Genomic DNA, 12764 nt, shown 5'->3' with positions numbered 1-12764 from the left:
TTTGGGAGAGGCTTAGGTCATGGGGTGGAGTCCTCAGGACTGGGACTAGTGTTATTATAAAGGAGACCCCACAGAAATCCTTTGCCCCTTCCACCATGTGAGGACACAGTAAGAAGGTGCAGCTATGAACCACGAAGTGAGCCCTCACCAGAATGCCACCATGCTGGCACCCTGATCTTGGACTTCCAGCCTCCAGAACTATGAGAAATAGATTTCTGTAGTTTATAAGCTACCTAGTCTGCAGTATTTTGTTGCTGCAGCTGGAACAGACTAAGACACTCTTTTTTATTTATTTATTTTTATTTTTATTTTTTTGAGGGAGATTAGCCCTGAGCTAACATCTGCCGCCAATCCTCCTCTTTTTTGCTGAGGAAGACTGGCCCTGAGCTAACATCTGTGCCCATCTTCCTCCACTTTATATGTGGGACACCTGCTACAGCATGGCTTGCTGAGCAGTGCCATGTCTACACCTGGGATCTGAACCGTGAACTCCAGGCCTCCAAAGCAGAATGTGCAAACTCAACCGGTGCGCCACTAGGCTGGCCCCAAGACACTCTTTTCTAAAACCTTAGCTGCCTTGGGGCTGGCCAGTGGAGGTGGCGCAGCAGTTAAGTTTGCACACTCCCCTTTGGCGGCCCAGGGTTCGCTGGTTTGGGTCCTGGGCGTGGACCTGCACACTGATGTCAAGCCATGCTGTGGCAGGTGTCCCACATACGGAGTGGAGGAAGGTGGGCACAGATGTTAGCTCAAGGCCAATCTTCCTCAGCAAAAAGAGGAGGATTGGCGGCAGATGTTAGCTCAGGGCTAATCTTCCTCAATAAATAAATAAATAAATACATAAATAAAACCTTGGCTGCCAGAAGAGCTCGGCTTCTTCTAGAATGACTCATGTCCAGAGACACTTCTGCCACTCCTCCCACAGCCAGATCTTGACATCTGGAACTCCTCTACTTCTAAAATCATAAATGCCAACATTCTGGATCAAGACTTATGATCTATCCAGCTCTTTTCTTATGCCTCCTAAACCAGCTCCCCTGACGCACTGGCACCTCCAGTCCCTGGACATCTTCTTTTTCCCTTTCCTAGTTTGATTAGTCAACCTTCCTCTGACCACTATCCTCCTCAGCACCCCCAATGCCTCACCTGGTCCTTCTCCACAAATCCCCTACTGCCTGGCCTCCAGTCAATTACCTTCTCCAGCTGCCACCCTCACTGGTCCCCTCACTGGGTGGCTCAGCACTCCTCGTACTATCCCTAGTCAGTGCCCTTGCCCCTTCCTAAGGGTGGCTCTTCCTACAGTTCATCACTCTCCTCAAACTCAGCATGCCACAGAAATGGCCTTGCCTCTCTCTCCAGAGGAAATGTGGCCATCACCTAGAAATCTCCTTTGTTACCTTCTTCCATATAAATATATTTGTACCTGTACAATCTTGGCTGTTGCAAAAGAAGTGGTGTCCCTTCTCTTCCCTCAGGCCAAGTCCTCCACTGGGTTCTCAATCCTGCCATCTTGTGTGCTGTCAAGCCCTGCTCCCTCAGATATCCTCTCTTCCCAGGTGTGCTAGCCTTTCCCTCTCCATTTGGTATTTACCACACACATACACACACACCCCCACATACTAATCCCACAGTAGCTGGCACATACCAAGGCTCGTAAGTACATGTTCAATTAATTACTAGATGTGCCTTCCCCCTCTTCTTCACCTTGCTCTGCTGGGCCCTACCTGAGCTTGTCTGCCACAAAAATGACCCGGCGCTCCAGCAGCAGTGAGGCAAAGATTCGGATGAGCTGGCGCACACTGAGGCAGGTGAAAAGGCACTCAAAGTCCACGTGCTCCAGCCGGGAATCCATGGGCCGCCGCAGCTCTAACACCTGCAGAAGAGTGATGGGGAAAGTGGGTGGTGGCAGGCCAGGTGACTGCCACTCCCAGGTCCTACACAAAATGACCAGATGCTGGTTTCCCCTCCCACCCTCTCTTTTCCAGGGTCTCTAATCTGCCCTACCATGCAATAGGACCCAGTCTCCTCCTCCTCTCAGACCACAGCTCTGTTCCCATGATACTCAGACACCCAGCCACTAAGCAAGAGGACTAACTGTGAACGTGGGGGAGGCTCCAGAAGGAAGGAGTTGAACGGCCATCCATCAATCTCTCAGGACAGGGAGAGGAGACCTGACTGCTCCACAGATAAGGAAAATGAGGGAACCACACAGTTCTATCTGTAGGGTCCGCCCCGCCCTCTTGCCCGTCTCCCCAAGCAAAGGTCTTGGCCCCCATGCTGACCAGACCCCACAATTGATTGCTGCCCCCCAGGCCATAGGAAGAGCATCTCTGCATCCCAGGACTCTATTCTCTTCCATTTCTGGAAAGGCAATGCTAGTGTCCTTGTTGCCATGTCCCCTCCCTTTCCTGCTGCAAAGAGTTTCCTTCCAGGGGCTATGTTTGTCCTACCATCCTGGCCTCTGTCTCTATCAGTCTGTCTAATCCCTGTGCCAGGGACAAAGAAAACACAAGGGAAGGGCTGGCTATTCCACAACCTTGCCAGGAAGCAGCACTATCTTTATCAGGGCCAGGCCTAGCAATCCACCCTCCAAAGGGGTTGCAAGGCCACTCCCAAGGTCAGTGCTATGGCGCAGAGAGCCACTTCCCTGGGGGCAGTCATGAGGATGGACCCTAGCAGTGAGAGCAGGAGGAACTGCTGAGCTCAGGCCATGCCAAAGCCGCTGTCCCTGGGGCCTGCTTCTTCGTACCCTTGGTCCCTCAGCGTATGTGAGCAGCAGGGATGAGCAGGCTCCCTGAGAACTAGGTGAAAAATGAATTCCCTCTTATGGCCCTATGGTATCAGAGCTCTTTTCAAGGGGCTTTTATCCCACATCATCTTGTTTGTTCCTCAGAGTTTAAGCAAGTGAAGTTCTACCTCTTAGCTCAATAGTCTTCCCTCTGGGCCCAGGAGAAGCAGCAAAATGGTCACAAGTTGGCCTAACCATCATTTACACTCTGTCTCTCCCACTGGATGATGAACTCCCAAAAGGCCCAGTGATTAGCATGATGCTGGGCACACCCAAAACACTCAGTGAATGTGGGTGGAAGGAATCCCATACCACAATGATGCCAGAGGCCCCTTCACCCCTCCTGTCCTTGTCCCACCCCAGAAGAAGTCACAGTTAAGCTCCCCCAACCCTCCTTCTTGAGAGCCTGCATGCAGTCCAACAGCTCTACTCTACAGCTCACAGCCCCACACCCCTACTACCCCAGGGTCCGGGCTCCCTCCAGGGAGTGAAAATTCACATAGGCAGCTCGCATGACCTGGTGATCTTTTCATTCATCCCTGCCCTCAAGGAGATCACAGTCCAGTGGGGCTGAACGAGCCCAAAGAGTCACAGTCCCTGAGACTGTGTCAGGACAGGGGAAAGGTATGACTGACATCTGCTGAGAGGGCATTGAGGAAGGGCAGGGACCTTATCTGGGGCAGCAGCTCAGGGCACAAGATGCTTAACTATTTAAATAGCCCAAGAAGAGAAGAAGGGAAGTGTCTTCTAGGCTAAAGGAAGCAGGGTTCAGGGACAGAAAGTAATTTAAGTCAGAGTGATGAGAAATGAGGCTGGTGAGTGGGTCAGGGCCATATCCTGAAGAACTGCCAGGCATCCTGTTGGGCTCTCAGGGCAGGGTCAGCTGTCCTGCCCCCAGACCATTCCTGAAGCCTAAAGCCCCTCCAAATGAAGGTAGGAGAATAGAATTAAGAGAAAGGCCTTAAATGGTATTCGTCACTCCCAGCAAACCTACTGTTTCTTTCGTCAGACCCTCTCCCACTCTCTGCAACAACTAATTTATTTCTTCTTCCCTCTCCTAGAACCAGCACCCACCTCTCACTCTCAGAGGATGACCTTCTTTCCTATTTTTGAGAAAACCAAAGCCATCAGATGAGAATCTAAAATCTACAAGCCATGGATGGCCCGCACCTGCATTACACAAGGAAGTGCCCTCCTCTCCTAACAAAAGCCAGTCCCTCATGGATCCTACCGCCTGTTCCTTCTCAGTGACAGTCTGATCATCGCCTCCCTCTCCTGCTTCTTTAACCTCACCCTCTGCTGGGCCATTCCCACCAGCATCCAAACAACCACTTTCAACAAACTCTCCCCTGGCCCCACATTTCCTTTCAACCACTGCCCCCTTCCCTAATTCTCAAGCCAAGCCTCTTGAAAAGATGTCTATATAGGCGATTTCCACTTTCTCACCCCCCATTCACTTCTCAATTCACTCCACTCAGGTTTCTAGGCCCTCAGCCCCACACTTCTGAAATCCACTCTTGTCAAGGCATCTCGCCGTCTTGCCATACCACATCTGCATGACCTCAGGACTGACAAGGACCAAGTCCTGGGCTCTCTTGTCTTCTATATCTACACTCTTTGCTACTAAACATTTTCTCCTGGGTATCTCACAGGTAACATGTACAAAATAGAACTCTTCCTCCCCCTCCTCATAACCTGTTCCTCCTTCAGGTGCTCCCAGCTCAGTATATGGCTCCGTCAGCTATCCTGTCACTCAAGCCTAGAAAAGCCTGGAAAGCTGGGAGTTTGCCTTAAAATCTCCCTAATGCTTACTCCCTATTTCCAATCAACTACAAAGTGCTATCGATCCTAATTCTAGAATACATGTCAAATCCACCTACTTCTCTTCATCTTTTCTACCACACCTTAATCCAGGCTACCATCACCTCTTGCCTGTACCACTGCAACACTATCCTAGCTGGTCTCCCTGTTTTCACTCCAATCCTTCGTCTACACAACAGACAGAGTGAGCTTTTAAGAACACAGTTCAGGGGCCAGCCCGGTGGCACAGCGGTTAAGTTCGCACGTTCCACTTCCCAGCAGCCCGGGTTTTGCCGGTTCGGATCCCAGATGCGGACGTGGCACCGCTTGGCAAAAGCCATGCTGTAGTAGGCGTCCCACGTATAAAGTAGAGGAAGATGGGCATGGAAGTTAGCTCAGGGCCAATCTTCCTCAGCAAAAAGAGGAGGATTGGCAGTAGTTAACTCAGGGCTAATCTTCCTCAAAAAAAAAAAAAGAACATAGTTTAGATCTCATAACCCTGCTTTGGCCCTGCCTGTCCACCCCAGCTCACTCTTCTTTCAACCATCTCAGCCTTTTTTCAGTTGCTTGACAAAGCATATATTTTCCCAACTTTGCCTTGGCACATGCTGTTCCCTCTATCCGGAATACTCTTCTCCCACCCACGCCCTCCCTTTCAGACTCCCTCTTCCCACTTCATTTAGTTGATTCTATCGCTTTAGGTCCCTGACAAAATGTCTCTTCCTCAGAAGAGGCCCCCTAACCTAAAGCAGATCCTCCATTACACACTCTCACTCCTGTGCTTTCACTTGGCACTTAACACACTTAGGAATTATCTATTTATATGCAAAGTATTTATTTAGCATCAATCCCTCCCACTAGGCTATGAAGTCCATAAGGACAGAGCTGTGCCCTTGACTTGTATGACTCTGCCCCAAGGTCTGGCAGGATCCCTGACTGTGAGAGAGCATATATGCAGTAAAGATCTGATGAAGGAATACAAGGAGGGCAGGTGGATGCACTTTAGTCCAAAGAGATGAGGGAAGGTCCCTGGGAGTCGCAGAGATCTGGGCCACAGTTACAGTTCTGTCCTTCACCTTTTCAGTCCCTATTGATTAGGTGCACAAACAGGGTGAGCAAGGAAGGGGTCATGCTCTGCGACTCCCAGAGACTCCTACAACCTTGGCTAGGCAGGTCATACTCCAGTCCCAGTCCACAGTCTGAGAGAAGAGGCAGCAGAAATTCCTACCTCATTGCCAGCACCTGGCAGGAACGTCTTCACTTTGATGGTCTTTCCCGGGGCAGGGAAGGGCGACTCCATGAGACTTCTCATGAAGGGATAGACCAATGCAGCAGAGATCCCACGCCGGCGCTCCACCTCATCTAGGACCTGTGCCCACCGCCAGCAGCCCAAAGAGGAAGGGTGTCAGGGCACTGCCCTTCCCTGCCTCCTGGGCAGAGAACAGGGCAGCCTGGTACCTGACTAACCTGAGCCAAAAGCTGGGAGATGGGAGGACTGTCTTGCCAGGAGTTTCACACCCTACCCTCCCCGTTCCCCTCTTGGCACTCAGTGACTGCCCTGCTCCCTAACTAGTCCTTGCCTCAGACCCCAAGAGCTAAGCAGCTGGGAAAAAGAAATACCACTTGAGAGCCAGGTGCCTGAGCACTTGGCTGCCCCAAGGTGGTCTCCGTCCCCAAGGACTCTGGCTCTGCCCATGGCCCACGGTGTGCTGTGACATTAGCAGACACTGAAGCAGGAGCTGGGGAGATGCCAGCTGGCTACAAATGGAGAGCCAGGCTTGGGAATGAGGAGGGGGTCAGAGCTTGCTTGCACGTGTTCTTGCATCTCTCTCTCTCTCTTACTCTCTCACACACACAGGTGTTTTTCTCATCTAAGCTGGCTGCAGATACTCCCATGGGAGCCGTCAGCTGGGGGAAAAGGGAGGAAAGAAAGCCAGAGCCCTCTTACCTTGGAAAACAAGCCGAAGCAGCCAAGGCGGCTGATGACACAGTATACCTCTGGCAACCGAGGCCCTTTCCCACTTGGCTAGGCAGGGACGAGGAGGAGAAGAAAGACACAGACACAGAGAATGCATGATTACTATATCTGGCTCCTTTTCCTTGGGAAGTGAGGACTAAAGATGGCTCCTCTAGTGAGAGAAGACTCCAAGCCTCCTCCTTTTTTTTTTTTTTTTTTGAGGAAGATTAGCCTTGAGCTAACTGCTGCCAATCCTCCTCTTTTTGCTGAGGAAGACTGGCCCTGAGCTAACAACCATGCCCATCCTCCTCCACTTTATATGTGGGATGCCTGCCACAGCATGGCGTGACAAGCGGTGCCATATCTGCACCCGGGATCTGAACCAGCGAACCCCAGGCCACCAAAGCGGAAGGTGCGAACTTAACCGCTGCACCACCGGGCTGGCCCCTCCAAGCCTCTTCTAAACCTCTACTCAACCAGGCCCCCAAAGGAAAGGAGGAGGCCTCAGCCTCTGCTGGGCCTTCCAGCCCAAGGTGTCAGGGTCCTACCAAGCTCTACACAGCCTCCACTTTTCTTCCCAGGAGGACACTGAGCGGGGCTGACAAAGGACAAAACAGTTTGGAAGGGGCTATAAGGTAATTTACGGATTTACATCGCTAAGGCTGGGAACCCAGAGGATACAATGGTAGAGAGGCACTTGTGTACATTCTTATGAGTAGGTCACGTAATCTGCCCCCAACAGGGTACATTCTGCAAAACATTCCTTTTCTTGGTTCTTCTTTTCTCCCTTCCTTGATCCATCCTCATTCCAGGAAGGCAAATTGAAAATAGATAAGAAAAGCGAACTATTTATTGAAAGTTTGCCATATCTGAGTCTCAAGCTTGGTACTTTACAAAAAACCTCTGAGATAGGCACTACTATCCCCATTTTATAGGTGAGTAAACTGAGTTCAAAAATATTAAGCCTGTGCCCAAGGCATGTATCTAGAAGGCATGGAGCCAGGAGTCTGTTTTGGCCTCTGATTTGCAGTCTTACCTCTAAAGCATGCTGCCTTCTGCCAGGAAGGAAGGGAAAGGGACACAAAGACACAGGATAGAGGTATGCTATAGAGTAGAGGAGAACAAAGAAAAGAGATTTGAAAGGTGGGCAGCTGGAGGAGATGTACACTGAGAGCTCCCCGGGCCTGGAGCCTGCAAACACAGGCTGGGGTGGGTCCACAGGAGTCTACTTCTCTAGCCAGGGGCTGGCAGGGCTCTGTGGCTGCCTCTGGCGCAGAGGCCTGGAGTGCCTGGCAAGGCTGAGTGGGGAGGGAGCAGAGCAGCAGGTGCCGGCCCCTCATGCAGGCTGCTAAGCAAATGCAGATGGGGCTATTTCAGTCTCCAAACCTGCTGGCCACACGTCACAGATCTAAAGAGAAGGCAGAATCTGTTTTTGTCCATATTAGGTCTGAAACTCACTTCTCTCTCTTTCCCTCTCCCCCGCCTCCCCTAAAGCCCCAAGTGATTAAATCAAGTATGTGGGATTTGGGTTAGAATCATTGTGTCCAATCTGCAGGAATGCCGAGCTAATGCCAGCCCCCTTGGCAGGGACCCAGCCCAGGCCCTCTCTGAGCACGCCAGGACAAACATGCTCTTCCCTGGGGGCAGCAGGCCCGCTGCAAAGGAGCAGCTCTGCTCCATCTCTGTTCCTGCAAAGGCAGCCTTCGAAACTCTCCCCTGCAGGCCTAGGTGAATCTGGGGCATGTTGGCCTCTGCCTGGCTCCCCACCTGGCATCTGTACTGCCCCACATTCCCTTAGCTCCACTCACTGGGCACTCTCCATCCAAATACCTCTTCCCTAGACTACCCTTTGGGGAGACCCAAGAATATCAGACTTGGTGTTAAAGGACTTGGAGTCAATCCTGGCTCTGTCCCTCACTGGCTGTGTGACTTTGGGCAAGTCATTCCACTGCTGTCTCAGTTTCTTAATCTATGGAACTGACATAAACATATCTCATGGGGTATTATAAGGATTAAGAAAATGACATACTTAAAGCACCTAGCCTGGAACATAACAGGTCCTAATAATAGTTCCTTCCCTTTGCCTTCCCTTCTACCTTGAAAATACTACCTCCTCTACTAAACTATCTAAGTTCCTTGAGGATCAGATCCATGTCTAACTCATCTTTACGTGCCTTTAGCACATTGCCTGACCCTCAACAGGTGTATGGTACATGTTTATGAATGAATGAATGAATGAGTGAATGACCCAGAATCCTTCATTTGGAGCCCCTGCTATGCATTCCCCTTGCCTAGGATTTCCCTTATCAGCCCCTAGGGCATCTAGTGAGGCTTTCTCCCACTAAGTCCTGGGAACCCCAAAACATGGTTGACAACCCAAGCCAACAACATCCCTGGGGAGCTCCAGGGAACAGTGCAAGAGGACTCTCTTTACCTTTACCTCCATCTATTTCCCACGACAAATGGGAAGGGAGATGGGGAAGGGCTTCTCTCTCTACAACATGGCTTATATTTTCAAAAACTTCCTTTTCCCCTGAGTTCAAGGTTTCTCTCCCAGAATCCCATAGGAGGTATTGCTCTGTCCCTGCCCAGCCTCCAGCCCTACCAGACGATGGACAGGAGGATGCCTCCCTACATCAGGCTGGCCAGGTATAGGGGTGAGAAAGGTTGTTCTCCACCCAATCTAATGCACCACACACACTGCTGGGGTGATATGATCTTGCAATCAGGGATCACTAATCAGAGCCCAGAAGCCCGAGGAAAATGAATGAAAAGAAAAAGTATAGAAAGCTAAAGAACACGACAGCCCAGGAGAGGGTGATGCACTCTCTCTCCTGCAGATTATCTTAGATCCTGGGGCCCAATCAGAGGGGCCACTTTGAGTCCTGCCATCCCAGGAGTGAGCGTGTGAGTGTGTGTGTCAGGGTGGCCTCAGGGAGCATACAAGGGAGCAGAATATACAAGCTAAAGTTGAAAAGGAAACACACACATACAAACACTGTGGCCCAGTCCCCGAGGACTGAATGGCTCTACTCACCAGTAAGCGCCTGCAGTAGCCAAAGCGTCTGCTACCATCTTCCCCAGTCAGCATGAAAGAAAAAGTCTCACTGGAACAGGGAGAGGTCTGGCATCAGGGAAGTATCAGAGGACCCAAGAAACAGCCACCAAGAAGAGGGACTGTCATCCCAGGGAGGGGGCTTAGGGCCAGGTTGCTGTAGGAGATGAGGTTGGGACTAGGGTGAGCCCCATTCAGCTGCCCACTGCTATGAAGGTAAAGGAGTCTATGCCCTCTTCCTCCCTCTAGCCAGGCCAGGCTGGGCCTCACCTGCTGTATTCTGACACTGGAAGCCAGTCTTTGGCATCAGGGAAGCAAAACTGGGGGATGGCCTTGAGCCTCTCCTCTGCCTCCCGCATCTGCTTGGTGGGTCGGTCCAGCTGCAGTGAAGAGGAGTATGGAGAGAGATAGACAAGAGAAGACATGGAACCTGGGAGTGGTGGGGGGTGGCTGATAAGCATCTCCTCCCCTGAGAGCCCTAGATGGCATCCTACCAACTCACATGCTTCTCAGGAACCCTGTCCCCACTCCCAATTCTTACAGAGAGGTCTGGGTGTGGGCTGAGTCATCATTTATTCATTCAATATATGCCAAACAAGCACTTACTATGTGGCATCAGGCACTGTGCCACGTGCTGGGGCTACCAATGGAAAACAAAGTAGACAAGGTCCCTGTCCCTGCACAATCTGTCAGGAGAGTGAGATAATCAGAGTGTGCGACAAAAGAAACAAACAGGGTGACACGACAGAAAGAACTGGGTGGGGGGAGGGGCTACTTTAGGGTATCTGGAAAGATCTCCCAGAAGAAGTACTATTTGAGCAGAGAATGAAGAATAAGAAAGAGCTGGCAGCCACGTGAAGACCTGGAGAAAGAACATTCTAGGCAGAGGCAATGGCAGAGAGAAAGGGCTTGAGTGTTAAAGGAAGAGAAAGGAGGCCAGGCTGGCTGGTAATGAGCAAGGAAGCCGTGCTCAGAGATAAGAGAGGTGGGGGAAATGGAGAGTGACTGCTTACGGGTACAGCGTTTCTTTTTGGGGTGATGAAAATGTTCTAAAATTGATTGTACAACTCTGTGCATATACCAAAAATCATTGTATTGGACACTTTAAACAGGTGAATTATAAAGTAGGTGTATTATATCTCAATAAAGTGGTTGAAAAAAGAGAGACAGAGATAAGGTAGGAGAAGTAGCTGGGGGCACTTCCTTAGGACCCTTGTAGTCCTTGTAAACAAGTGGGCTTTTATTCTAAGCACACTGCAAGGTGTTCCCTTCGCCTTCATCCTCTGAATAAACACTGGCCCAAACCCACAACCTCTGAAGCCCTCTCTTCCCTCCTGGCTATAAGGAGCCATGCTCAGGGCTGTGGTAGCTAGGTGAGTGGCTACAGCAGGAACAGGATCTCTTCTTCCCCAGATGGGCCAGCAGACAGGTGGTGGAGGAGGGGGGAGAGAGAGCCTCACCTTGGGAAACTGATAGGAGACTTCGGGGAGGTAGGTGTTTCGGGATGGCTTCTTCTTGAGGGACACCACCACAAAGTACTCAAAAAGCTCCCGCTCCTGCCACTCGAGCAGCTCCAGTTCCAGGGTCCGGTAGCTGGGTGCACGCTTCAGCATTGATTGAATGTGGACTAGGCGCTGCGTGTGGGCTGGAGGCAGGTCACACATCAGGAGACAGGCACGCTGGACCCTCACAGGTCCCAGATTAGCCCTGCTCCACCCCAGATTCAAGGCTCTGTCTCTGTGGATCACCTCTAAGTGCGTGAGCCTAGTCTGACACCCCCACCCAGCTAGGTCTTGGGGAGAATTGCCAGGATCAAGGCGTCTACGCCTACACAAAGACTCTGCCCTGACACAGGGAGCAACTGGTCTGAGCCTCCTGGAGCCTCTGGAGGCTGAGCTGGGGTCAAGAGGACTGCTTCAGCCAGGCAAACCCAGGCATGCATCACTAGCAGCTGCCCACCCCTGCCCCTGCCCCTGTGTCAACAGGACTAGAAGATATGAACATCCACGAAGGCTTCACCCTGGGCCCCTAACAGAGTCCTTGGACTTGGACCCTTTGTCCCTATCCCCAGGCCCAAAGTCCACTCGCCCACTTGCCCGGGGGGCCAGCGGAGGAGGGAAGGAGACAGCTAGCCTCAGATACTTTAATCATCCAGGAAAGTCTAGGCAGGGTTTCTCAGAGGTTTGACCAAGGCCTCTGGAATAGGAAGGTCCCAGAACCTTTTCAAGGAGGTGGCAGTCCTCTCTCTAGGGATGGGGAGATGAGTGGCTTCAGGGCCTCCAGAGGACCAGTTTCCTCAGACTATGGCATATTTCTTGCAACCAGAAGAGGTACTCGTAATCTTTTGAACCCACCTCTGACCCTCACAACATTGACCAGACAAATTTCGCACGCAATTCTCATGGACAATGTCTTCAGAAAGCATGGGCAGGATTACCAGCCTTATATCTGGGCAAAGGGAGACATTTGAATTTAACCTTGCAGGCTGAGCTTGCAGGACTAGAAGAACGGACTGCCCTACAGCTCCCTGCTTGGTTGGCCTGGTATCCTGCCTGCCTGTTGCCTCTCCAAACCAGGCCAATTTGGGACTCTGGAACTCTACATGCAGAGGAAGGGAAGCCTGATTCCTTACAGCCAGAGGTTGGAAAGGGTTCCATGCTCTTGGGGAGCCACGCCTCACCTTTGAATCTGTCATCGGAGTCGCTCTCGCTCTCACTATTCTCATCTGGAAAAGTAACAGCAGGAAGTACATGCTTGCTGAGCCACTGCCTTACAGCAAATGTTTTCTGTGTCCCCCCTCCCAACTCTTCTCATGAGGGATGGATCTGTACCTAGTCGGGGCTCCTATGGGCCCATGGCCAGGCACTGAGTGGCCTGGGGCCAGAGTCCCTCAGAGCTCAGACCACGGGTGCTAATCTATATACAAACTCCTATCCATCCAGTCCTGATCTAGGGGAAGCTGAGGGCCTGAGTCGGAAGCTGAGCCAGCAGAGAGGCCTACAGGCCTAGAACACAAGGCCCTGCCTCCAGGAGGCCAAGATTTGAAATGGGAAACAGACCACAGTGCTCAGTAAGTCTGGCCTTTCCTTTTGCCAGAAGCAGATTCCCACACCCACCTCCCTACTCAGGGCCTCACAGCCCAAAGCCTGAACTAACCCATCCCAGGG

The 12764-nt window shown here is 51.5% G+C and overlaps 1 protein-coding gene across 7 annotated transcripts in view; it reads right to left on the bottom strand.

The window, feature by feature from the left end:
- The window catches only part of DENND2B (DENN domain containing 2B), a 150712-nt gene that overhangs the window by 7684 nt on the left and 130264 nt on the right, over positions 1 to 12764 (bottom strand). For all 7 annotated transcript variants that reach the window (XM_046685297.1, XM_046685302.1, XM_046685296.1 and 4 more), the window contains 7 exons: positions 12278 to 12322; positions 11058 to 11242; positions 9868 to 9977; positions 9580 to 9649; positions 6534 to 6611; positions 5814 to 5954; positions 1722 to 1870 (listed from right to left, as the gene is read on the bottom strand). In XM_046685297.1, the coding sequence (XP_046541253.1) occupies positions 1722 to 1870; positions 5814 to 5954; positions 6534 to 6611; positions 9580 to 9649; positions 9868 to 9977; positions 11058 to 11242; positions 12278 to 12322 (778 nt within the window). The remainder of the gene's footprint in view (positions 1 to 1721; positions 1871 to 5813; positions 5955 to 6533; positions 6612 to 9579; positions 9650 to 9867; positions 9978 to 11057; positions 11243 to 12277; positions 12323 to 12764) is intronic.

This window comes from Equus quagga, chromosome 14, assembly GCF_021613505.1.
Source record: "Equus quagga isolate Etosha38 chromosome 14, UCLA_HA_Equagga_1.0, whole genome shotgun sequence".
Taxonomy (NCBI): Eukaryota; Metazoa; Chordata; class Mammalia; order Perissodactyla; family Equidae; genus Equus; species Equus quagga.
This window is presented reverse-complemented; position numbering and strand designations above follow the sequence as displayed.